Source organism: Oreochromis niloticus, linkage group LG3 (assembly GCF_001858045.2).
Source record: "Oreochromis niloticus isolate F11D_XX linkage group LG3, O_niloticus_UMD_NMBU, whole genome shotgun sequence".
In the NCBI taxonomy this organism is placed as follows: domain Eukaryota; kingdom Metazoa; phylum Chordata; class Actinopteri; order Cichliformes; family Cichlidae; genus Oreochromis; species Oreochromis niloticus.
This window is the reverse complement of record NC_031967.2, coordinates 71,261,492-71,289,142: the sequence shown is the minus strand read 5'-3', so window position 1 is coordinate 71,289,142 and position 27,651 is coordinate 71,261,492. Positions and strand designations below refer to the sequence as shown.

Genomic DNA, 27,651 nt, shown 5'->3' with positions numbered 1-27,651 from the left:
ACAGACGGACACGTTACACTGCAGCCCACGTGATTCCTGTGCATGATTATGGACGGAAGCTGTTGAAAAAAGGACAAATGGCAGAGAGCACACGCCCCGGTGAGTAAGGCTTACTTTACTGCAAGGTGCAGAACACGGGTTGATTTAAAGCAAATTAAGGCACAGAGTGAGCCGTGTTTTTTCGCCTGTGCTTTGACGCAGTTTTTATTCGTCATACTTTAACTTTCGCCTGCAGGCGACACAAACCGCTGTTCACAGTTATCGGTGTTTATTTAGAGGCTAAAGGAACTAGATGTAATCAGAATTTCCTTAATTTTATCTGAAATATCACCGCTAGCTGACAGAGTTCGCAGGAAAGCATCAGTGTAGCTGCCCGTGGAATAAAAAGAAAAGAAAAAAGAAGATACAGTGTCCAGATGCAGGGGCGGTGTCTTGAAGGACGGTCTATGATCCCCCAGTAACAGTTTGATATATTCCATTCCAATTTTATTTGTAAAGTATTTTAAAAAGCTGCAGCCAACACAGAGTGCTGTAAATCAGAAAGAAATAAAACACAGAGATGATAAAATGGAGCCAAAACGTAGAAAATTATTGATAAGATAGACTTAATTAATCCCAGAGGGAAATTGAGTGGTCATATCAGCATACATATAACAGACAACAAAGCAATCTACATAAAGAGGTGTATAAATATACAATTTAAATAAAAATATGAAAGTAGACGAGTATTGACACTACCGTTTCTGTGATATTAACAGATAAAACAAGAAAAACAATTAAAAACAAATAAGCTCGGTGGCTCACACTTAAAGAGCCGAGAGTATGGATGTGTTTTGAGAGGAGTTTTAAAAACTGGACTGTGCAGGTGACTGTCTATCGTTCAAGGCAGTTTATTCCATAACCTAGAAGCAGCAAAAGAAAATGCTCTGTTCCCTCTGAGCTTCTGCTTAGATTTCTGTATGTAGGAGCAGTTTGTCAGATAACCTAAAGACTTAAGCATGAGTGCAAGAGTGATTTTAAAATGAACCCTGTGGTGAATGGAGGCCAGAATATGTGTATTGTACTCTTCCTTTGAGCCAGCATGCGGCTGGCAAAGCACTGAGAGGCGATCGCATGCTTTCTAGATGATAACACACAGGAATGTGTTAAAGCGACTCACTTCAAATAAAGTCAACTTAAAAATGGAGAATGAAGACAATAAAAGCCGCTGCTAACATTTATAGTACTTTTTATAGACAGTCGTAACAAATCAGCTGGCAAGAGTTCAGACTTAGCAATGGACTCGTTTAGCAATGGCAGCCATGTTTTAGTCATACAGAGAAAATCCAGGCCATGAGACCTGAAGAACTACCTGAAGATAAAAGTTTGCTTTGCTAGTGGTCTGATATTTACCATACAAAACCTGGCAGGTGCTGGTTTTCAGTTGAGTTCAGCGGACCAGGGAACCCAGCACAGTGGCCTCAAGAGCAAGGTATTCACCCATGGAGGTGGCACCGGGGGAAGCATGGATGGTGAGGTTGGAACAGGTCATTCAGGCCAGCCACAGGTACCAGGTAGGCGTCACTGGGATCCAGGGAGTGCCAGGACACAAAGAAACAAGAAGATAATTCCTGCCGACCACTGTGTCTGCCATGATGACAGTAACACCAGCATTCAGGGGTTGGAGCCAAAGCACAGCATTGGTGAGTTTTGACTTTGACTGTTCTTATTGTATGGATGTTAGAATAAAATCCCATCTACCTCTTTTTGACACTGTGTTTGGACATATATGGAGAGCAGCATCCTCCACCAGATCATCTATTCTGTATTTTTATTCATCTTTAAAGATGAATAAAAATACTTAAGAAAATCCTGATTGAGGTTGTCACAATTCATGCATGACAGGGTTAAATAACAATAATTACAATGAAACACATCATACATCTATAGTAACATTAAATGACCAGTGGGTGGCAGAGTATGGAGTGACAGATTAGTGTCCAATGTAGTGGTTTATGTGCAAGTATACCATCAACACTGACACAAATACAAGACAACAGCCTTTGAATAGCTGTCCACTGTAATGACCACTATGTGTGAAAGTGTTAATAATGAATAAAAATAAACAGCCTCTAACGGGAAATAAAATGTCACAGATGAGTTGCTCATATTTCCTTTTCCTGCTGCAGAGTTGATCCAGATTAGTTCCTCCTTTATTCATGCTTTCTGCAACTGCAGACAGATTCATTCAGGATCATTGTAAAGGCTAAGGCATAGTAGCTAATGAAGACTGAATAATGCAGAATATTAATCTGATCACTATAATAAAGGTCAGTGTCTTTTAGAAATATTTGTTTACAGTAAAGCTACATTCCTCATTTAATGAACATGTTGATGATCTGACTGTGTCAGTCACATTGGTGGTTCATTTACATGGACCTTTTGATGGAGCATCACTTTGAATTGTGGTAAGGTAAAGTAAGTAAGTAAAATGTATTTATATAGCACTTTTTAAGACAAGAATCTATTACAAGGTGCTTTACAAGGAATATAAAAACATATCAGACAAAACAACATCTTACACAAGAACATTACCCAAATGTCATCTAAATAGATGAGTTTTCAGCTGTTTTTTAAACAAGCCACAGAGTCAATGGTGCGTAGAGGCGGAAGTAAATGTGGAATAGCCAGAAGAGCAGTATTGGTAAATCTAAGGATCCAGTTTGGCGAATTAGGATGAAGAAGCTTGCTGATATAAGTGTGGCCCTCTCCTCGTCAGGACGTTCTTTTAAAGAAACTGTGTGAAAAGATTCCATCATTATGGGGGGTGGGAGATCATGGTTGAAGGGGCTATCTAAGAGAGTTATATTTCCTCTTGGGCCACTGGTATACATGGAGTTGGAGGAGAGACAATGCTATTCACTGTATCAAAGAGAATTTCTTTTTCCTACTGCAAGTAGTTTAGAGAAATAAGTGGCTCTCGAGTCTTTCACTATGTTATTAAAGTAGATAACAGTTCTTTTAAGTGAGGTTTATGACCCTCAAGTTTTGTGGCTTTCCACAGGCGCTGAGTTCTACGTCAAATCCACCTAAAGTTGTGATCCAGGGTGAGCATTTAACAGTGCTGCCTTTCCTGATTTTAAGAGGAGCCACTTTATCTAAATTTTTAGACATTGTGAATTGAAGGAGGCTACATGCTGTTCCATATCATCAGTTTCAGGTAGATTAAACAATTCCACAAATTCCTCTACCACAGAGTCAGTAATTAATCGTGACTGCTTCACTTGAACAGAGGGCAGAGTGTCACAAATAAAGGAGAGATCAAATAAGAAATATTTATGATCACTAATAAAAATGTCCTCAGTTGGTCCGATATCCAGACCCAGTGATAGAATCAGGTCCAGGGTGTGGCAACCACTGTGTGTTGGCCCGGTCACATGCTGGGTAGAATTAAAAGATGCTTTGAGATTCAGAAAATCAGAATCAGCGTAACATGAACTTTCTTCGACATGGAAATTAAAATCCCCCAGCGGAAGGATTCTTTCCAACTTGATGGTGGATGATAGAAAAAAATCCCCAAACTCCACTAAGAAACTCCTGGCTAGTCCCGGTGGTTTATAGATTAAGATCACATAGAAGGGATTAGTTCTATTAATCTTCATCATCTGAATCTCAAAAGAGTTAATAGAAGGGGTCTTCACCAGACGACAGAAAAAGGAGTTTCTAACAATAACAGCCAGACCACCTCCACATCCTGAAGTTCAGGGTGTGGTTAGACAAGCACAGTCTGCAGGGTACAGTTCATTAAAATTCCATATTACACTGCCATGTTTCAGGTAAGAACATGAAATTCAAGTTATTCCTAGTAAAAAGATAATTGAGAACAAATACCTTATTTGAGATAAAACAACTGTTTAATGGGCATCTCTGGTTAAAGCATGTCACTGTGAATAAATCTGTAGGAGGAGTTTAAGTAGAAGTCCTGTCAATACCAAAAATAAGTTCAAAAACAATATCTTGCATTCAAAATAGAAGACTTACTGTTGGGTTTGTCTTTCTATGTTACATGAGGATACTGATTCACACATGCAGATGAAATGTACATTTGTTATAAATATTTTGCAGGTTGCTTGGGCACCATTTTGCATCACATGTACAACCTGTAAATAATTGCCACTTCCTTTACTATTCTCGAGCATCTTTAGCTTCTGTGATTAATTTTTCCAGCCGTTGCAACAATTTTTGCTATCTATCTATTAGGTTTGGGAGATCATTCTTTATGCCATTAAACACAAGTTAAAATATTAAAACTATTGAAACAGCACCAAAGAATAAAACAGTTAAATGCATGCAGATAAATATTTGTTCTCAAAGTCCCTGTTAGTAAATGTTTTGATATACTGTATGATTAAAACTTCTTTAAACAGAGCGCGAAAAAATCCTGCTCACTTCACTCCAGTCACACAAGAAGTTTCACTTTTAGAAAATCAACAAGAAAAAACTTACTAGAAAAACTCATACCTACTCTTTACTTTATTCATTTCTGTGTCTGAACAGAAGAAAGGAGGAGAGAGAGAAAGGATCAGTCTCTGAGCTCTAAGTCCTGATATTTCTTTAAAAAAAGACACACACACACACACTGCATACCGCTGTCTGTGAATCAGGAGGTAAAGCTGTACCTCTCACTACGTACGACTCTGGATACTGTAGCTCCTGTGAAAACTAAGGCCTCAAATCAGAAGTACCTGACTCCGTGGTATAATTCTCAAACACGTAGCCTAAAGCAGATAACTCGTAAGCTGGAGAGAAAATGGTGTGTCACAAATTTAGAAGATCATCATTTAGCCTGGAGAAATACAGAAACGGCTTTAGTGAAGGTTACAAATGATCTTCTTATGGCCTCTGACAGTGGACTCATCTCTGTACTTGTCCTGCTAGACCTCAGTGCAGCGTTCGATACTGTCGACCATAATATTCTATTAGAGCGATTAGAAGATGCTGTAGGTATTACAGGTACTGTACTGCAGTGGCTTGAATCATATCTATCTAATAGACTCCAATTTGTGCATGTAAATGGAGAGTCCTCTTCACACACTGAGGTCAGTTATGGTGTTCCTCAGGGCTCAGTGCTAGGACCAATTCTGTTTACATTATACATGCTTCCCTTGGGCAGTATCATCAGAAGACATAGTATACATTTTCACTGCTATGCAGATGACACCCAACTCTATCCACGAAGATTAGATAAGATGATTGTTTAAGACCTTGTATGTGAGGGGCAGGATTTTGAATTTGTGACGCCCACAAGTGTATGGTCACAATTATATTTTTTTTGTGAATTGTTTTTGATGTAAAAGACCTGATTTTATGGTGGTATGGCACTTTTCATTTAGAGTTATGGACAATGTAATTGTGTGGCATTGCCACAAGGGGGAGATAGCGCTGAGTGCAATAATAATAATAATGGATTGGATTTATATAGCGCTTTTCAATGCCACTATTCATTCACGCTCACATTCATACTGGTGGAGGCAAGCTACAGTTGTAGCCACAGCTGCCCTGGGGCAGACTGATAGACAGGCTGCCATATCGCGCCATCGGCCCCTCTGGCCAACACCAGTGTCTTGCCCAAGGACACAACGACCAGGACAGAAAGGCCGTGGATCGAACCAGCGACCTTCCGGTTACAGGTGCGCTTCCCAACCCCCTGAGCCACGGTCGTCCCATAGGTTGTTGCAATGCTTCTGTGCCTCAGACGAAGAGCCTGCAGACCGAACGCAACTGATCTCTCCTGTCTCTGCTTTTCTGTTAAAAAAACAGTTTAAAAACAGACCCCATCGAAGGCCTGTAACAAATTCAATTCTGGATTTAACAGGAAGCCAATGAAGGGAAGCCAAAACAGGAGAAATATGCTCTCTCTTTCTAGTCCCTGTCAGTACTCTTGCTGCAGCATTTTGGATTAACTGAAGACTTTTCAGTGAGTTTTTAGGACATCCTGATAATAATAGTGAATTACAGTAGTCCAGCCTGGAAGTAATAAATACATGAACTAGTTTTTCAGTGTCACTCTGAGACAGGATATTTCTAATTTTAGAGATTTTGCGAAAAATGGAAGAAAGCAGTCTTACATATTTGTTTGACATGTTCATTGAAGGACATATCCTGGTCAAAATTGACTCCAAGGTCCCTCACAGTGTTAGTGGAGGCCAATGTAATGCCATCCAGAGTAAGAATCTGTTTAGATACCATATTTCTAAGATTTTCAGAGCCGAATGCATTAACCTCAGTTTTATCTGAATTAAGAAGCAGAAATTTTGAGGCCATCCAGGTCTTTATGTCTTTAAGACATTCCTGCAGTTTAACTAATTGGTGTGTGTTACCTGGCTTCATGGATAGATAGAGTTGGGTGTCATCTGCATAGGAGGAAAACAGAACAAAACTGGTCCTAGCACGGAACATGCATTTTACTTACTTAATGTCAACCCATCTGTCTAGCAGAGGGTGATTTTACACTCACAATTCTAATGTAATTAGTTCTTCATTATGTCCAAATTTTACAATTAATGTGTCTCTTCCTTCTTCCAGCTGATCATCCCATGGCATCTCTCACACTGGTGGACAGGAGAGTTGTTCTGAGTGGTCTGTCTGGTGGAGGGTGGGGCTCGGCCGGAAAATCCATCCTAGGACCAGAACTGTTTCTGACCGGGTCTGGGTTTGAACCAGTCTCTGGGTCAGCAGAGTTGGAGGGTCATCACATCATTGTGGCTGACACTCCAGGAGTCACAGGCAGAGATACAGACGGATGTCAGTTGGGTCAACGATTCAGGTTTAAAAATAAAAGCAAAGTACAAACAAACATTTTAAATCAGACAAATTAAAATGGCCTATTGCCTTTCTTTTCAAGCTCATTAGAATGCTTGTTTCTCTTCTACATCATAGACACTGAATTACTGTATTTTTCGGACCATAAGGCGCACCGGTTTATAAGGTGCACTGTTGATGAACGGGTCGGTTTTCATACATAAGGTCCACCAGATTATAAGGCGCAATAAGTGAAACAAAACAGTCAAATAAGTCTAGTACGTAACTTTACTCAACTCATTCTTCTTGCTTCCTCCACTTCCGTACCATTGATTCATTAATGTTGAATTCTCTCCCAGCTGCTCTATTCCCATGTTGATGCAGTATATTAATGACTAACCTCGTATTGTGGATAGATTATCTAAATTGTTTTCCTGACTGAAGTTTGGTCTGTTTACAGCATCCTGCTGTAAAATCAGCGTTCATCCTCCAGCTTCACTGTTTATATTATGCTAACATAGCTGTGTCACTAGCGATCACGTAGCACATCCCTATGTACCAGCTAGTCCAATTTCAGTAACCCTACAAACATCACTGCTGTTTAGTTTTCTGTCTTCATTTATGTTGGAAGTGATAGCAGAGCTGTACGTTTCCATTTTTTCAGAAATCTCTCAGTCAGAACATGGTATATCATGTTTAGGTGGAAACTAGCAAGCTAACTTCCTGCTAACTTCTAACTCCATTAAATGTCTCATGTGCAGTACTTCAAGATCCTAATGGCGCCCTGCTTGAAATAGATGACATATTTGTTTGCTGATTTTTTTTTTTGTCAGTTTAAGAAAGCCTTGATGAAGGTATTCTAATTCTTCATTAGGTCCTGTGGCTGGAAATGAAGACCACATTTTTTCTTCTCTAACAGAATCTATGGGAGACCTGCTGAGACTGGACCTGGACCTGAACCCAGCTGTGTTTCCTTAAAGAGTGACCAGTCCAAAGATTTTCCCATTACCTTTAGAGGACAACATCCCTCTACTGCAGAGAGGTGAGCTGTTAGAAACTTTTAACTATTTGAGAGCTGATTTAAATACTCCATTTTGTTAGAAATAAACTGCAGTGTACACATGTCATTAAATATCCAGGTAACAATGCTTGTTTCTGTCTGTGTAAGTTCTCAGTTATCCAGGTGTCATGGTCCTGGATCTTTTGACCCAGTGTTTTCAGTTTCTTGTGTTTTTTTGTCATTTTTTATTATGTTAAGTCTTCTTGTTTATTTCTATGGAGCATTCTGTAAGTGCCTGGGCTTTTCTGTTTACTTTTGGTTATTAGTTTTCCCCTTGTGTCTGTGCTTTCTGTGTCCCTCTCTGTGTGTCCGTGTTTATGTTGTGGTGTGAGTTCATGTGCCTTGTTTCTCTATCCATTCATTTGCTTCCGCTTATCCTTTTAAGGTTGTGCGGGACGTTGGAGCTATCCCAGCTGTCTTAGGGCGAGAGGCAGGGCTAACACATAGACACAGACAACCATACTCACTCACATTCACTCCCGCATTCACACCTATGGGCCCCCACTAACTGCATGTCTTTGGACTGTGGGAGGAAGCCGGAGAGCCTGGAGAGAACCCACACAAAACTCCGTACAGAAAGACACCGGCCTGATGGTGGAAATGAGCTCAGGACCTTCTTGCTGTGAGGCAACAGTGCTAACCATCGTGTCACCGTGCTGCCCCGTCTTGTTTCCCCTCGTGTTTTATTCTGTAATATTTATCTATGTTCCCCAGCTCATACTTGTACTCTTTTGTCAGTTTAAGAAAGCCTTGGCGCTTACAGTTTTCTTCAGAGCATCTGCAAACTGTCCCTTCACTGGCCCCTCAAAGAGAGTTTGCAAAAACATTAATATCCACTAGAGCTGTCAAGATTTGTGCTCTATAGGATCCTACTTTGCTAAACAAGCAATATTGTAGGAGATTCTAAAATCACCAAGACCAGTGTGGACACCCGTACAAGTGGGGAGGCCATATAGATGGTGCAGGCAGCAGAAGTATGAGCGAGTTAAGCAAGCAGGCATGCTAACTTGGCTAAGAATTACACCACTCAAGACCCCTCTCCCAAATGCTTTTCTTACAAGACACTCTCCAATAAAATAGATGACATTCTCTGTGCATTGACACTTAGCAGAACGCTCCAAACCTGTAAACTCAGAGCAAAACATGGAGCTGAACCTACTGTACCAGTTTTCTTTGAAATGATGAAGGTATTCTAATTCTTTTTTAGCTGGAAAATGTGGCTGGAAATTAAACCACATTTTTTCTTCTCTAACAGAATCTATGGGAGACCTGCTGAACCTGGACCTGGACCTGAACCCAGCTGTGTTTCCTTAAAGAGTGACCAGTCCAAAGATTTTCCCATTACCTTTAGAGGACAACATCCCTCTACTGCAGAGAGGTGAGCTGTTAAAACTTTAACTATTTGAGAGCTGATTTAAATATTTCATTTTGTTGGAAATAAACTGCAGTGTACACATGTCATTAAATATCCAGGTAACAATGCTTGTTTCTTTACCTCTACATCATAGATAATGAATTAGTTCAGTTTATTGAAACAACTGTTAACCCATAAGGCTGGTGTTCACAGCTAATTATAAAAAATAACAATACTGTCTAAATAACAGATTTTGCTTTTGATTCTTACATGTTGAGTGGTTGTAAAACTGATGTGGCTGAAGTTTGTTGTGAGCGCCTAAATGAAAATAAAAATTTCACTTTGATATGACCTCAATTTATGGGGGCTCAGAAACCATTAAAAATTGAGACTGAAATAAACAAAACACAAAAGGAAAAAAAGAAAAAAAAGTAAATGAAAAATTACTTCATTGGTAGTATGGAAGTAAACTTTTGCATGTGCTGCTTAAATAATCTACAGATATACATTATTCCCTTAGCTCAGTTATTTTACAAAACATTCAGATAGAGTTAGATATTAGGAACTCACTGAGTTTTCATGGAATGAGCTACTAGTTATTAATCAGATGTACCACACTAAATAGCTTAACCTGTTAGACATCAGATGAGGTTTTCTGAGCACAGACCCTCAGCAGAACACTGCAAATACTCAAATTTAAAGGAAAACATTGAGTTTACCTTTTGATTCATAGTGGGATCAGCGGGACTGGTGAACTTTTTCAACTACACAGAGTCACTCAAGTCAGAGTCTTCGTCTACATATCTCTAACTGACCCTTCACTGTTCATTTGAATTAATTTTTTGATTCCTCCACAGAGTTGATCAGGAAAGCTCTGAGCTTCCCAGTGGTCAGTCTTCCCAGCAGCATCAAATACAGCTGGACTCCATATTTATGGTCTGTACATGTGCAACATCTATTTTTCCATTTGTTCTGTTCAGTCATCTTTATGCTGTTCTTTTTAGACCAGTTGATTTTAACATGGATTTGATATTTTCCTACAGGGTTTCAGTCTGATTTGGTTTCATAAAGTATTCTTTTCCAGCTGCTGGAGGACAACATCATCGCTTTTGTGAAAAATGAGATGAAAAAGCTCAAGAAGGTTCTGAATCCAGATTACCGAGAATGCTTAGAGAGTCAGATGGAAGATGAGGAGATGATGGAGGGTGAGGATGACAAGCAGAGGAGTAGCAGCAGACAGGCATTTGTGAAGATCACAGTGCACTTCCTGAGGAGAATGAATCAGGAGAAGCTGGCTGACCATCTACAGAGTAGTAAGAGGAATATTTATGCTTCTGGACTGAATTTTAGCATTTATTAATGTCTCAAGTGATTAAACAGCATGTATTGAATCACTCTTTAATCAACCAAAGAATCACTCATTCTTTGATGGAATGAAATGTTGGAATTTTTGCTGAATGATGTATTCATTGATCTGATTTGCTTTGCGTTTATTTAGAACTTTCTGCTCCAGTTCATCAACATAAGCTTAAATCTGCACTGAAGAAGAAGTTCCAGTGTTTGTTTGAGGGGATCGCTAAAGCGGGAAACCCAACCCTTCTGAATCAGATCTACACAGAGCTCTACATCACAGAGGGAGGGACTGCAGAGGTCAATGCTGAACATGAGGTCAGACAGATTGAAACAGCATCCAGGAAACCAGACAGACCAGAAACAACAATCAGACAAGAAGACATCTTTAAAGCTTCAACTGGGAGAGATAAACCAATCAGAACAGTGCTGACAAAGGGAGTGGCTGGCATTGGGAAAACAGTCTTAACACAGAAGTTCACTCTAGACTGGGCTGAAGACAAAGCCAACCAGGACATCCAGTTCACATTTCCGTTCACTTTCAGAGAGCTCAATGTGCTGAAAGGGGAAAAGTTCAGCTTGGTGGAACTTGTTCATCACTTCTTTACTGAAACCAAAGAAGCAGGAATCTGCAGCTTTGAAGACTTCCAGGTTGTGTTAATCTTTGATGGTCTGGATGAGTGTCGACTTCCTCTGGACTTCCACAAAACTAAAATCCTGACCGACCCCAGAAAGTCCACCTCAGTGGATGTGCTGCTGACAAACCTCATCAGGGGGAAATTGCTTCCCTCTGCTCGCCTCTGGATAACCACACGACCTGCAGCAGCCAATCAAATCCCTCCGCAATGTGTTGACATGGTGACAGAGGTGAGAGGGTTCACTGATCCACAGAAGGAGGAGTACTTCAGGAAGAGATTCAGAGATGAGGAGCAGGCCAGCAGGATCATCTCCCACATCAAGACATCACAAAGCCTCCACATCATGTGCCACATCCCAGTATTCTGCTGGATCACTGCTACAGTTCTGGAGGATATGCTGAAAACCAGAGAGGGAGGACAGCTGCCCAAGACCCTGACTGACATGTTCATCCATTTCCTGGTGGTTCAGGCCAAAGTGAAGAAGGTCAAGTATGATGGAGGAGCTGAGACAGATCCACACTGGAGTCCAGAGAGCAGGAAGATGATTGAGTCTCTGGGACACCTGGCTTTTCATCAGCTTCTGAAAGGAAACATCATTTTCTATAAATCAGACCTGACAGAGTGTGGCATCGATATCAGAGCAGCCTCAGTGTACTCAGGAGTGTTCACACAGATCTTTAGAGAGGAGACGCGGCTTTACCATAACCAGGTGTTCTGCTTCGTCCATCTGAGTGTTCAGGAGTTTCTTGCTGCTCTTCATGTCCATCTTACCTTCATCAACTCTGAAGTCAATTTGTTGGAGAAGCAACAAACAACCTCCAAGTGGTCTAAATTATTCAACAAACCGAAACAACAATCTCTCCATCAGACTGCTGTGGACAAGGCCTTACAGAGTCCACATGGACATCTGGACTTGTTCCTTCGCTTCCTTCTGGGCCTTTCACTGCAGACCAATCAAACTCTACTACAAGGCCTGTTGACAGAGACAAGAAGTAGCTCACAGACTAATGAGAAAACAATCGAGTACATTAAGGAAAAGATCAGAAGTAATCTGTCTGCAGAGAAAAGCATCAATCTGTTCCACTGTTTGAATGAACTGAATGATCGTTCGCTGGTGGAGGAGATCCAACAGTCCCTGACATCAGGACACCTTTCCACAGATAAACTGTCTCCTGGTCAGTGGTCAGCTCTTGTCTTCATTTTACTGTCATCAGAAGAAGATCTGGATGTGTTTGACCTAAAGAAATACTCTGCTTCAGAGGAGGCTCTTCTGAGGCTGCTGCCAGTGGTCAAAGCCTCCAACAAAGCTCTGTAAGTAAATGTGAGCTCATTTCTTTATTTTTAATGTATTTATTTAAGACAGGTAGAGACATCCACCAATTAACTGAGTCACTGATTTCTTCCTCACCAGGTTCATATCTTAAGATAAAGTGTATTTGAAATTTCACATGACATCAGGGTGTACCTGATTTATTTACAGTTGTAATAAATTAAATAACACAAAGTGTAAACTTCTACATTTCAATAATATAAAATTAGGTCTTCTTCCTTGAGACATAAATACTGAAACTTGGATTATACAGGAGCACAAGCTTTGAACATCTATGGAGGTAAACAGATTTGGAACCTGTGCACAGTCAAAGTCACTAACTCTTCTTGCAGCTCTAACAAGTGACTGCTCCACCAGCCAAGAGATATGCTTTCTCTTTCCTGGGTCTGCCCTGTCCTCCTCACTGTGTGACATGCCTGGAACACCTCATCTGGGGGGATGCCAGATGCCCACGCATTTCAAGCTCCTTTTGATGTAGAGGATTAGCCATACTCCAAGGCCCTCCTGCTGGAAAGTGGCCGACGCCGACGAGGTGCTGGCACAGGACGTGGACGTGCAGACCGAGCAGTACCTGATGGCAGCGTGGCAGCCACAGGAGACGAGGCAGGACCAGACAAGGAAGGACCCTCTAGCAGGAACGGAAAACGGCTGAAACGGGTCCTCGGACCCTCCAGCAGGAACGGAAGATGACTGGTCCGGTTCTTCAGAACCCCCAGTGGGAACAGACGATGGCTGGCCGGGCCCCTCGGACCCTCCAGCAGAGGCAGACACAGGGTCAGCAGGTACGGAGACCCCTGGCCGAACAAATAACTGAGCACCTGGGCATCCAGGTGGGCCTAACCTCAACGGTTGGGACAGGTCTAGGCAGCGACTGGGCAGCTGCTGCTCCCACCCAAGGAGCTGATACGGGTGCATGGACCAGCAGGGCTTCAGCCGGCCTGGAAACTGAAGCAGGGACCAACTGGGCCCAAGCCCCCCTCTCCTGGGAAACAGAGACAAGTGCAGGGGAATGCTGGGCCGCAGCTGTCTTGAGAACAGTAGCACAAGGAGTCGAGTGGCAGGATCAGAGAAGGCAGTCTTTGTGAGATTAGTGCCCTGCTCTGAGTGAGCAGATAAAAAAACACTCCTTTGCAGGGTGTCTAAGGTCGCCTGCATTTCAGGTGGCGAACCAACATTTCAGGTGGCGTTATGTCAGGCAGCTTGTGCTGCGAGTCCTCTGCAGCACGAGCTGGTAGGCCGGGCAGGTGAGCAGTTAGAGTTGGGGAATGAAGGTGCAATGTATTGCGAAGAAAGTCCTGTATTAGCGAGTCAAGAGAATTCAGTAGTCAGAGAAGACCAGAAACTAATGGCTGTAGCCTGCTAGCTACAACGCAACGATACTCCTCCTCAGGAAAATCCAGCCACTGGTTACATAGCCAGTCCACGGAGTAAATGATATCCTGCCAGTTCTTCTGAGGGGGCGAGTGCTGCTGGGTCCATTGTGTGGTTGCGTTCATCTGCCTGATTTTGTTTAAGCAATTATTGCACGCTTTCTGTAAATCCAATAAACTTCATTTCACTTCTCAAATATCACTGTGTGTGTCTCCTATATGATATATTTAACTGAGATTTTTTATTGTAACAACCAACAATTTATACAGGAAAATAATGACTATTAACAAGGTTGCCCAATCCTTGGCATCCCACTGTATCTATTTCTTTGCTCATCTTAACAGAAGCCATGATTACAAAGTCTTTAAGATCCATTTACTGTTTACCATTTAAAGTCTAAAGTAGAAAACCAGTCTTACTGGGTAGCTGCCATAAGCACAGGTCCTGTAGTATACTTTACTCAAGGCATTACTTTTGTTTTCTTCTTGACAGTAACTTCAGTCAGCATTTACCTCACTACTACCTTTCAAATAGTTTGGAAAAAGTTAAATCTTATTGTGTGTTTATTGTGGTTGAAAAAGCTAAATCCACCACAAAATGCATTAGAAATGTACCAGACACAGACATCGTCCTGCCTTTTGTTGCCTTTCCACTATCATTACTAGATCTGATTCACTCTCCAACATCTACAGGTGGATTGGAAAAGTTTCCATTTTCAATCAGGAACCAGAAATCCTATTTTTTTAGTACTGATCTTTAATAGGCTTCCTGAAAGTGGCTGTTCAGAAGAAAGGAGGGTTAAGGGTTAGTGTTATGGTTAGGGGCTGCACCACGACGCTGTGTGTGATATTATTTTGAACTGGAAATTCCCAGAATAAATATTTACAAATGTAAAAGAGAAGAATACTCCTACTGTAAAGTATTGCATATTGTTGCCTGTCTAGTTACTGTCACCTAACAACAGAATTATAAACAACAGTTATGTTTTTTTCCTTCTTTCTTTTTTTCCTCCACAGACTGAGTAAGTGTAACCTGACAAAGAAAAGTTTTGATGCTTTGTCCTCACTTCTCGGTTCCCAGTCCTCTAGTCTGAAAGAGCTGGACCTGAGTAACAACAACCTCCAGGATCAAGGAATAAAGACTCTGTCTGCTGGACTGCGGAATCAACACTGTAAACTGGAAATTCTCAGGTCAAATAAAGTGAAATCCTGTTAACTGACTAACATAGCCAATAGTATTTGTAACTCATTGATTTTCATTACATGCTATTGTATGTTATATAATTTTTGTGTTATAGTCTAAGTCACATTAAATTGTCACATTTCTGACTTGTTTAACAAAATGTAAAAAGGACTGCTGAGAGTTCTGAAATTGATCAAGTATTGCCAGATCCAGTAACTCCTCATTACACAATGAATATACTTTAACACTAGTGTTATTTGTCTTCTTGTTCTCTTCAGAGTGAATGACTGTTACTTAGACAGATGCTGGGAAGCTCTGTCCTCAGTTCTCAGCTCCCAGTCATCTAGTCTGAGAGAACTAGATCTGAGTAACAATGATCTGCAGGATTCAGGAGTGAAGCTTCTGTCTACTGGACTCCAGGATGAACACTGTAAACTGGAAACTCTCAGGTCAGATCAAGATTGTTTAATATAAATTAGAAATTCCAGCTAGTGTTAAAATGAATAAAACATTGCCCAATTCACTAACTTCTCATTTTACAATGAATACATTTTAACATTTGTGTTGTTTCTCACAATTCTTCAGACTGAGTGGCTGTACACTCTCACAGAGAAGCTGTGAAACACTGTCCTTAGTTCTCAGTTTTAAGCACTCTAGTTTGAGAGAGCTGGATTTGAGTAACAATGACCTGCAGGATTCAGGAATGAAGCTTTTGTCTGTTGGGCTGCAGAGTCCACACTGTGGACTGGAAACTCTCAGGTCAGCTCAAGTGATATTGTTTTTATTAACTTTCACAGATAACCAATAGCATAGTGGCCAATTAAGTGACCTTCTTTATGTGTTGATGTAGTTGTTTTTCAATGCAATTCAAAGTCACCTTAAATTGCCACATTTCTGACTCATTTAACATAAAGCAATACGGACTGCAGCCAGATCTAAAACAGGTTATATATTGTGAAAAGCTACTAATGCCTCATTTTATCTTGAATAGACTGTAAGATCAGTTTTCTATGTTATTGTAATTCTTCAAGACTGAGTGGCTGTAACCTCTCAGAGAAACGGTGTGAAGCTTTGTCCTCAGTTCTCAGCTCCCCATCCACTACTCTGATGGAGCTGGACCTGAGTAACAATGACCTTCAGGATTCAAGACTGAAGTTTCTGTGTACTGGACAGCAGGGTCAACACTGGAAACTGAAGACTTTAAGGTAAAATAAATTGATAATCTGTTTCATTTGTTGAAAAAAAAATTAAAAAGCTAATTAAGTGACCTTCATCTATACGTGTATGCACTCATTTTTACATAAAAAATGACACATTTCTAACTCGTTTAAAATAAGGCAGAAAGTCAAGAAACAGATCAAATATTGTCAAATCAATCGACTCTGTATTGCACAATAAATATACTTTAACACCAGTATTAATTTTTCTTTCTCTTTTTCTTCTTTTTCATATTTTTTAGACTGAGTGACTGCAACCTCTCAGAGAGAATCTGTGAAACTCTGTCCTCAGTTCTCAGTTCGCAATCCTCTAGTCTGAGAGAGCTGGACCTGAGTAATAACGATCTGCAGGATTCAGGCGTGAGGCTTCTGTCTACTGGACTCCAGGATGAACACTGGAAACTGGAAACTCTCAGGTCAGATCAAGATTGTTTAATATAAATTAGAAGTTCCAGCTAGTGCTAAAATGACTAAAACATTGCCCAATTCACACTTTTTGAACTGCAGAGTCCACACTATAAACTGGAAACTCTCGGGTCAGATCAAGAGACTTCTTTAACGTTAAACTCAAAGAATTCCAGGCAGTCCTGATATATTGTTACATGTTGCCAAATCTGGTAACGCTTCATTTCTCAATTAATGCACTTAAATACCAGTGTTATTTGTCATCTTGTTCATATTCCTCAGACTAAGTGGCTGTAGGCTGTCAGAGAGAAGCTGTGAAGCTTTGTCCTCACTTCTTACTTCCCAGTTCTCTAGTTTGAGAGAGCTAGATCTGAGTAACAATGACCTGCGGGATTCAGGAGTGAAGCTTCTTTCTTTTGGACTGCACAGTCCACACTGTCAACTGAAAACTCTAAGGTCAGATCAAGTTACTTGTTTAATATAACGCAATAAGAATTCCAGCCAGTTCTGAAAAAGTTTAAATAATGTCAAAACTAGTACCTCTTCATTGCACCACGAATATACAGAGTGGGCCATTTATATGGATACACCGTAATAACATGGGAATGGTTGGTGATATTAAAGTCCTGTTTGTGGCACATTAGTATATGTGTATATCACACACTGATAGCAACACCGCAGGAGAAATGCCAGCACAGGCAGTTTGTAAGGGTGCCATTTGTGAGTAGCTAATATCCACCGAAGGGATGTTCGACTAATGCCACTCTCCAGTGACATGCGGCGAGTGCTACGCTGTGGGCTCTTGCTGAATGAAGCTAGGACAGCCACTGATGTTTCTTCATTAGTGACAGTTTTCTTGCATCTACATTTTGGCAAATCCAACACTGAACCAGTTTCACGAAACTTAGCAAGCAGTTTGCTAACTGTAGCATGGGAGATGGGTGGTCTCGTAGGGTGTCTTGCATTGAAATCTGCTGCAATGACCCGGTTACTGTGTTCACCAGATATCAACACAATTTTGATCCGCTCCTCACATGTTAACCTCTTCGACATGTCAATGGCTGTGAACAAAGAGAAACTTGTAAATAACTCATAAAAGAATAAAGTTACGTTGAAACCAAGCACCCCATTGTTTTTCTTGTGACATTACCAATAAGTTTGATGTGTCACATGGCCCTCTTCCTATTGAAAAAACAAAAGTTGTATCCAAGATGGCCGACTTCTAAATGGCCACCATGGTCACCACCAAACTTGAGGAGTTTGCCCCCTCACATATACTAATGTGCCACAAACAGGACTTTAATATCACCAACCATTCCCATGTTATTGTATTCATATAAATGGCCCATCCTGTACTTTAACAAAGGTGTTGTTTGTTTTCCTGTTTATAATTCTTCAGACTAAGTGATTGCAGACTGACAGAGAGAAGCTGTGATGCACTGTCCTCACTTCTCAGCTCCCAATCCTCTAGTCTGAGAGAGTTGGACCAGAGTAACAATGACCTCCAAGATTCAGGAGTGAAGTTTCTGTCTGTTGGACTGCAGAGTGCACACTGTAAACTTCAGACTCTTGGGTAAGGTTTCAAGTCTTTTCACTAATGACCATTTAAAACTTGAATTATATTCGTTCTCAAACTGCTTTTTTCATGTAGAATATTTTTTATAGACACGAACTGTTAAATAACCTTGTTGTCTAACATTAAACATTCCATTTTCTATCGTTTTAAAACATATCAATGTTGATCTTAAATGTCCTCTAAAATGTTTATTTTATGTGTACCCAAAAACACCGCTCAGGTAATTTCATGTGCGATGTCTGTATTCCCCTGTTGTGAAGTTCCAGTTCTAATTGTTTCAGTGTCTTTAGCTTTAAATAAAATACCTGCTGCTGCTTTGTATTGTACTGACAGACTGATAGTATGGATGTCTTTGAATTAGAGGGCATATAATAAAGGAGATACTTTTTTAAAAAATTGCAATAGCTTAAGATGGGTGCAGATTTTGTGCACCAGACACATGTTGTTAATCCACGTTAATGGCACTGTTGGGGAATAATAGGCTTTAGCTTCTTCTTCGTCATTAGAACACAATAGTCTTTTACCTTGCATTTCTTTTATTAAATCCAGTTTGCGATTCTCCATTTTGTTCTCCAGAAAATGCACATTGGACAGCAAACAATATAGAAATGCAGGCCTGGGGGAATCAGCAATTAAGCCTGACACAGTTTCCTCCTCAAGCAAACATTTACATGGTTTCTTCCACAACTTGTGTTGCCTTTTGCAGCAGAGAGAGATGGTTTGAGAGTCTGCTGTTGTTTGTAGGTATTCCAGATAAAATCCCCAGATGGTGGACTGTTTTCGATTGAAGAGCCAAGAAGAGTTTAAAAGACTCAGTCCAACAACTATGGACTAACTGCTTCAATCAGATGGTACTAGACTAAATATTTTGCACTTTCTTTCTTTTTCACTTAACTCCCAACTAATCCAAGCAGATGGCTGCCCTCTCTGAGCCTGGTTCTGTTGCAGTTTCTTCTTGTTAAAAGGAAGTTCTGTCTTGCCGCTTTCACCAAGTGCTGCTTAGAGGAAATCGTCTGAAGGATAGGTTTTCTGTCTAATATCTTATTAGTCACTTGAGATGACTAGTGTCATGTGGCCATCACATTAGTTGAATGCTGCAGCAAGAGTACGACGTGAACTAGAAAGCGAGAGCGTATGTCACCTAAAATTTCTTCTCACTGGCTCCCTGTTAAATCCAGAATTGTCTATGGAACCAGCTTCCAGTTGGATTTGGGAGACAAACATCTCCTCTTTTAAGATTAGGCTTCAAACTTTCCTTTTTGCTAAAGCATATAGTTAGGGCTGGATCAGATGACCCTGAATTCTCCCTTAGATATGCTGCAATAGGTGTAGGCTTCTGGGGGATTCCCATGTTACACAGTGTTTCTTCTTCACTCACCTTTGTCACTAATGTGTATACACCTCTCTGAATTTGTTTTCTCTATATTATTGTAGGGTCTTTACAATATAAATATAATGGGGCGACCGCAGCTCAGGGGGTTGGGAAGCGCATCTGCCGCTGGTTCGATCCCTCTGTCCTGCTCTCTGTCCTGGTTGTTGTGTCCTTGGGCAAGACACTTTACCCTACCCTACCGCCTACTGGTGATGGCCAGAGGGGCCGATGGCGCAATATGGCAGACTCGCTTCTGTCAGTCTGGCCCAGGGCAGCTGTGGCTACAACTGTAGCTTGCCTCCACCAGTGTGTGAATGTGAGAGTGAATGAATAGTGGAATTGTAAAGCGCTTTGGGTGCCTTGAAAAGCGCTATATAAATGCAATCCATTATTATTATTATTATTATGATAAAGCACCTTGAGGCACCTGTTGTCATTTGGTGTGATTTGGTGAATTAAATTACTGTGAATTGTGGCTTTAACAAAAAAACAGAAAACAAATACTTAAAAATCAAACCCTCACCTTCTTCACAGATGGATTGTTATTTGTGTGTCTGTAGTCTATCAGGCTGTCAGATCACAGAGGAAGGCTGTACTTCTCTGGCTTCAGCTCTTAGTTCTAACCCCTCCCTTCTGAAAGAGCTGGACCTAACCTACAATCATAGAGGAGACTCAGGAATGAAGCTGCTGTCAGCTGGACTGAAGGATCCACGTTGGAGACTGGACACTCTCAGGTATTGAGAGAAGAGGTTGAAGAGCTGGAAAAAAAATTATGTGTTCTTTAAGTCCCTTTCACATAGGATGTGGCATGCAGTCTTATGTCACGGTGCCGATTCCACTCTGCTTGTACATGATTTGTATCCTTATTCATAAAGAAGGAAGCTTTGTAACTGTTCCTACTAGCGAAGAGTGTGTCATTTGCACAACACTGCTTATCTCCCGAGGTCCCCAGAGCCATTTAAATGGAATTGCTTACTCAAAGACTCTGGAAGTCCTTATATATGCATGTAAACTTGTCATAAAGTTCACTGAACTCTGTGATTGAACTTAGTGTGGGATACCGTCATTGCGCGGCACAAGCAATAGAAATGAATGAATTTCAGAATGCTGTGCATGCTGTGTCTTATGTGAAAGGGCCTGTTTGTTTCATGCAGATGTGACATGAGCAGTCAAACACACAGGACAGAAAGACAAGTGTGGTTTAAAAATAAAATTAACACTACAATTGAAGAAAACTAATACAATTATTAAAAATAAAAATATAAAAGTGATGCATAATATGTTTTTAAAAAAAACTTAAACAAATAATAAATAAAATTGGAGTTCAAATCACAAGGTGTGAAAATTCTAATTCATGAATCCACCCATCTTCTTACTCTTATCGCGGGGGCAGCATCAGCCATTTGTGCTGCTTCACAAATCAGCTGCAAACTACTCCAGTGTGAGTTCGAGGCCACCACCTGATGAAGCCAACAAAACCACATCATCTGCAATTCTCTCTTGCTCTTGACGAAGGCAGTCGCACTTTTCTCCTCTCCTCCTCCTCCTCTCCCTTAGCTTCCCTGCTTAGCCTCTTGTGTCGTAGTCTTGTGTTTTTTGTATTACTTTTCCCTGGAACAGTCTCTCACAGTCTGTTCTCTAAAACCTAAAAGAGGAATTATGGATTTGATCAACTGGTCCCTGAATGCAATTGACACCTTTTTCTCAACGAGAAGTCTGGGCTCAGGTGAGCCTGAGTGCTGAAGATATCTACCTATTCGGAACCATGATAACAGGGTTCTTGCTGATCTGAGCTGGCTTGGCCCTGGCTTATCGAAGAATTAAGAAAGCGGAACCGGCTGTTCAAACCCCCACAAGACTGCCCGCTGGGATTGAAACAATGGAACGAGGCATGAGTTCTCAAAATGGGCTCATTGAGTGCAGCACGGATAAGATCTTGGAGAAGCTTACGGCTGCCATGAATACTCAGAATAAGACCTCTGAGCGCAAACTGGATTACATCTTGGAGCAGCTCACTGTGGTCGTGAGTTTTCAGAATCGGCTCTTTGAGCACAAGAATGACAACATCACGGAGCGCAAGTTTGATAACATCATGGAGAAGCTCACGGCTCTCCAACGGGAGATTGAGAGACCGGTGTTGGACTGTTAGAACAGCTTTGAAATTCTCATGAGTTGTTCACACTAAAGAAAAAACCACCATCATAATGCGGCTATGTGGTCTCAAGGCTGGAGCTGAACAAAACGATAACGACTGTGTTTAGACTGTTGTTCCCATTCTATGCAAGGCCACCTGGGTTGGCCACCTTAGCCTGGCAGGGCGAAGGATACTGTCTCAGCTGAACTCTGGACATATACACACACACACACACACACACACACACACACACACACAGACATATATATACACATGCTGATGTACACTCATCCCCCCTTCCCCTCCAAATGCCTTTGACGCTTATTCCCTTCCGATGCTGACGGTGGATCATAGAGACCAGCGCATAGGCTGCAGGCCCGGATGTACTATCTACATTTGCTGTCTCTCACCCTTTACCCATCCCTGTTGCTTGTCATGTGTTTCTTTGGTGTATTAAGAGTTTTTTCATCTGCTATGTGCAGAGGTGGGTTTTTTTTTTCTGTTCTCAAACTGATCTCCCTATTGGAGCTCAGTCTGGGGGGAGTTATTTTTTTCTCCTTATCTTTCCTCATGTGGTGCATTTTCCATTGTTATACCTCTCTGACCTGTCTTCCCCATGTGATGTTTTTGTGTAATGTATGTATGGTCGGAGGGTAAGATGGCGCCGCCATTGTGTGCAATAGGTCGGCAGCCTTAACATGAAATTTCCCCTTGTGGGACTAATAAAGGTATCTTATCTTATCTTATCATCTCCAAAAAGCAAAGATGAGACCTTGAGACCACCCAAGTGGAAGCTTTCCACCACCTGGCTACGCCTAGAAATTGTGTCCATAAAAATTACAAACAGAATCTGTGACAAAGGGCAGCCCTGGCGGAGTCCATCACCCACCGGAAATGAGTCAGATGTACTGCTGGCTATGTGGACCAAGCTCTTGTAATGGTTGAATAAGGATTGGCTGGCCCCTAGCAATGGGCCAGACACCCCATACTCCCAAAGCACGTCCCACAGGACACCCTGAAGGACACGATCAAGTGCCTCCCTCAAGTCCACAAAGCACACATTGACTGGTTGGCAAACCCCATCACGCAGCTGTAGAAGAACATGAGGATGTCAACATCCACTCCAGCTCTTTTCAGCTTCCTCAGGAAAGAAAGAATGGTCCAGGTGATCCAGGAGAGAAGGACAACTGCTGCCTAAGTGATGTCCACATCCTGGACAGGGAGAAACACTGGTTTGAGCGGGGAGTCAAGGAGGCCATTTATGTGAAAAGGGAAAGACCATCTGAATCGAGGAGTGGGCCTACGTGTACATCTTTCACCATCTTACAATGCTGTGATTGCAGCCATTCCCCATCTTTCTGTGAACGGTACTCATGGCCATTGATCAGTAGTCTTTGATCAGTTTTTTTTAACATTGGTTGTTGAACAATAGTCCGTTGACCAAGTTTCCAAGCAGCAGCAGGAAATCGCACATTTGTCTTCTAATACATGGTGCTTGGATCCTACCAACTCCAGCTGGCAGGAGGCAACACCACTGGGCTCAGGTACTTAGAGTGTAGCTGAAGCGGAGCGTGGCAAGAGAGGTAGGCTACATGCTAGGCTAAAGGCTAGAGCCACACGACCACCTCTGCCTAGCCTTTTGTTAGCTAACGTTTGCTCTCTTGAAAACAAGACCAACGAGCTGAGAACCAGGATAACATCTCAATGTGAGATCAGAGAGTGCTGTGCTCCAATTTTTACGGAAACCTGGACTACGGCGAGCATGCCAGACTTGGCCATACAGCTACAGACACAATCGGTGCATCGTGGAGACCGTACATCCGCCTCGGGTAAAAAGAAAGGTGGCGGTGTATGTATTTACATCAACAACAGATGGTGTGTGGACACTCAGCTGGTGGAGAAACACTGTTGTGTGGACATCGATACAATAAATAAAAAGGGTCTGCACTTCACCATCAGCACGATGGTGAAGTGCAGACCCTTTTATTTACCAAGGGAGTTCAATGCTGTGTTTCTGCTGGCTGTTAACATCCTGCTGCGGTCTGATCGGACCACATCGCTAGGACTATTGCATGACGTCATCAGCAAACATGAGACTGCTCACCCAGATGCTGTGTTTGTTGTTGCCGGGGATTTTAATCACTGCAACCTCAAGACTGTGCTTCCAAAATTCCATGAATATGTGAGCCTTCCAACAAGGAATAACAACATCCTGGACCATGTCTATGTAATGGGGCGCAATGTAAGGGGCGCATACAAGGCAGCTCCTCAAACGAGCCCCCCAGGAAGTAAAATTACTAACGTTTGGAGTGAAGAGACTGATTCGGGGCTTTGAGGGTCTGCTCTTCAGAACAAACTTCAGAGCTAAGTTTGCTGACAACACAACCATCATCGGCCTGATTACTGGTGGAGAGGAGGCTGCTTACAGGAAAGAGGTGGCTCAGCTGGTGTCCTGGTGCCTGGAAAATAATCTATCCTTAAATGCTGAGAAGACTGAGAAGATCATTATTGACCCAAGAATGAGGATAGACCAGCACACCCCACTATGCATCAACAGGACTCAGGTGGAGAGGGTGAAAACCTTCAAATTCCTTGGCACCCACATCAGTGAGGATCTCACCTGGACCCATAACATACGGCAGATCATCAAGAAGGCTCAACAACGACTCGTCTTCCCAAGGAAGCTGAGAACATTTGGATTAACCTCCAAATTTCTCAGCAACTTCTATAGATGCACAGTGGAGAGTATCCTGACAAACTTCATCACAGTGTGGTATGGGAACAGCACCACTCAGGACAGGAAGGCTCTCCAGCGTGTCATCAAAACGGCACAACACATCTGTGGAGTACCACTCCTACCACTACAGGACATTTACAACACTTGAGTCAGGAAAAGGGAACACAATATCATCAAGGACTGCACCCACCCACACCACACACTGTTCACACTCCTGGCATCTGGCAGATGCTACAGGAGTGTGAAAGCAAGACCAACCAGACTAAAAAACAGCTTCTATCCACCAGCCATCAGGCTACTGAATCACTCACTCTGTCGAACTGTTTATCCATAACTGTAATTTGCAATTTTGCACACTTACACACAAAATAATACAAGTGTAATTACCCCTAACCTGTAAATTTGCAATTTTTGTACAAATCTCTACGTATACACCCTAATATTGCATATTCTGTATATATTATCACTGTGACAGTGTTGCAACTACTTGCACTTTAAATTCTGTTTATACCCATGAGCTCCAACGTGTCCAGAACTTTGCTGCCCCTATTATCACCAGGACCCCTTCTATTCACCACATCACCCCTGTCCTGCAGCAGCTTCATTGGCTCCCGGTCAAATATCGCTTCAATTTCAAAATACTTTTGTATACATTAAAGGCTATTCATCATCTCTCCCCTCCATATCTCTCTGATCTGGTTCAGATCTCCTTCTTCTTCTTTTCTCTCTCTCTCTGTCCCCTTCCCCCTGTCTTGCCACCATGGGGAGCAGGGCTTTCAGCTGCTCTTCTCCTCGACTCTGGAATTCCCTACCTCCTGATTTAAGAAATATCTCTTCCCTCTCTCTCTTTAAGTCCAGACTGAAAACTCACTTGTTCAAAATAGCTTGTCCCACATAACCTCTCCACTCTGCTATTTTAAATTTGTTTTATGTCTTATGCTTTTATGATTGCGTAAACTGCTTGCTTTTATGTTGTTTTTATTATTCTGTTATTGTTATTATTATTATTATTATCATTATTATTATTATTATTATTATTATTACAAGATTTACAAAGCACTGTTTTACTATTGTTAATTTCTTTTAGTTGTGTGAAGGGTACCCGCAAAGTAAGACTTTTATTGCTCTGCGTAACCATTTGTGTTTTGTGGTGTAAATGACAATAAACGTCTTGAATCTTGAATAAATGACGTATGGATTATTCACTCTTAACTGAAGCGGCGCCAATCTAAAAGTCATGTGTCAGGGCAGCTAAAGGTCACACAGAGAATAGTCTTTCCATTTGAAATCAAAACACTGATCAGCCATGCCTTGACTTTATTAATTTCTTTCTGTAGCAACCAATTGAACAATTGCTTCAAAGACAGATCCAGGATCAGTCCAAATCATCACATATGAATTTGTGAAAATGTTGGACTGTTCCTTTATCAGTGTCTAACAGTATTTGTATGAGAGTGGTGTAATGTCCATGTGTGCTGAAAGACTGTGCTGTGCTGGTCTGACTCCCCCCCCCTTTCAGGGTGGAGCCTGCTGGAGTCCAATGGTTGAGAGCCAAAGATCTGAGGAAGGGTATGTTTTTAATGTGCTTCATGGAAGCAAACCAGCACACATTAAACAATCTTAATATTGTCACATCATCAAAGAGTCAGGGTATAAATGGATGATGAATCAATAACTGCAGCTGGATTGTGTTTGTTCTCTCCATCAGATTCCTGTCAACTCACAATCGACACAAACACAGTCAATAGATACCTGAAACTGTCTGACAACAACAAGAAGGTGACATGCGTCTGGGAACGTCAATCATATCCCGATCATCCACACAGATTTGATCCCAGGTATCAACTGCTGTGTAGAAATTGTCTCACTGGTCGCTGTTACTGGGAAGTGGAGTGGAGAGGAAATGTTTATATATCAGTGAGTTACACAAAAATCAAAAGGAAAGGAAAAAGTAAAGACGGTTTGTGTGGATGGAATGATCAGTCCTGGAGTCTGTACTGCACTGACGATGCTCCTCGTTTTGTTAGGCACAATAAGATAAGAACATTCATCTCCTCCTCCTCCTCAGTCTCTAATAGAGTAGCAGTGTATGTGGACTGTCCTGCTGGCACTCTGTCCTTCTACAGAGTCTCCTCTGACACTCTGATCCACCTTCACACCTTTAACTCCACATTCACTGAACCTGTTTATCCTGCGTTTGGTTTTTGTTCTGGATCCTCAGTGTTTGTCTGCTGAGTGTCACCCTGTTAGAGAAACACTCTGGCTGTTGAACAGATAGTTCAGTCTGTAGATGTGTGTGTCTTTCACTCAGAGACAATTTTTCAATCAGTTAATGATTTAATCTGTTCCAAATGATTACTTATGAAGCTACTAGAGGTGGGGTCAGGCACTGAGGATCCAAACCCTGTTTCATTCTATTGAAGAAGACTGGTTTGAAACACTGTATGACATCCCCATGACGAATAATGTTTGAGGCTTCGTACTTCACAATGAAGACACTGAAAGTAAGGTGACTGATTCAACCTGATCTCCCACAATAATTTATAATTACTCTTGTGTTGAATTTGGAATAAACAACATGTGTGAATCATTGGAAATGTGTATCTGCTGTTAGATTTGTATTGTTGATTGTCATTTATGCTTAGAAATATCTACTTATATATTCTTAGAGTTTTATAATTAGGTGTAGATTGATAGAGGTTTGATCCTTAATAGTTTGCAAGCTTTGTGTGCATTCCAGAGCTCTCTGACTTTCACACCCACATTTTAGGAGCATGGGAGAGGTCGTACCTTGTCTTATTGTTTTATGGTAGGATAAACGTATCTATATCTGTTTTAGGCTAAGTGCCTTTTGTTTAGATGGACGGCTCTGGGGAGTCTTCCTGGGGTCACAGTTTGACCCCCCCCCCTACACACACACACACACACACACACACAAGGTATTCTTTGTTCACATGTATACCTATGTAAGCCGTTATATGTTAATGACCCTATGCATATTCAAGTAACCACAATAAAAGGAGTGCTATGGGGAACCTGGCTGAGAGTCTGACGGAGGTCAAGTGGGTGGAACGACACTTAGCTCCAGGCAGGCCTCCCTCATGCATGAGTACTACAAAGAACTTTGCCTACTTGTGTCTTGTTT

General features: G+C 41.5%; 1 protein-coding gene across 2 annotated transcripts; it reads left to right on the top strand.

Annotated features, from left to right (window-relative positions):
- The first annotated feature begins 62 nt into the window (after nucleotides 1-62).
- On the top strand, nucleotides 63-27,103 carry LOC109201465 (NACHT, LRR and PYD domains-containing protein 12-like). 2 transcript variants are annotated; one of them, XM_025904196.1, is made up of 18 exons: nucleotides 63-99; nucleotides 1,410-1,682; nucleotides 6,565-6,709; nucleotides 7,700-7,822; nucleotides 9,096-9,218; nucleotides 10,052-10,130; nucleotides 10,279-10,507; nucleotides 10,693-12,493; nucleotides 14,900-15,073; nucleotides 15,344-15,514; nucleotides 15,651-15,824; nucleotides 16,097-16,270; nucleotides 16,525-16,698; nucleotides 16,970-17,143; nucleotides 18,087-18,260; nucleotides 20,196-20,369; nucleotides 26,026-26,075; nucleotides 26,215-27,103. In XM_025904196.1, the coding sequence occupies exons 1-18, from the start codon at nucleotides 78-80 to the stop codon at nucleotides 26,739-26,741; spliced, it is 4,761 nt and encodes a 1,586-aa protein (XP_025759981.1). In that variant the 5' UTR covers nucleotides 63-77; the 3' UTR covers nucleotides 26,742-27,103. The 2 variants fall into 2 exon arrangements, with proteins under 2 accessions (XP_025759981.1, XP_025759978.1); XM_025904193.1 differs by having other exon boundaries at nucleotides 6,565-6,805; nucleotides 18,144-18,260.
- Nucleotides 27,104-27,651: the final 548 nt, after the last annotated feature.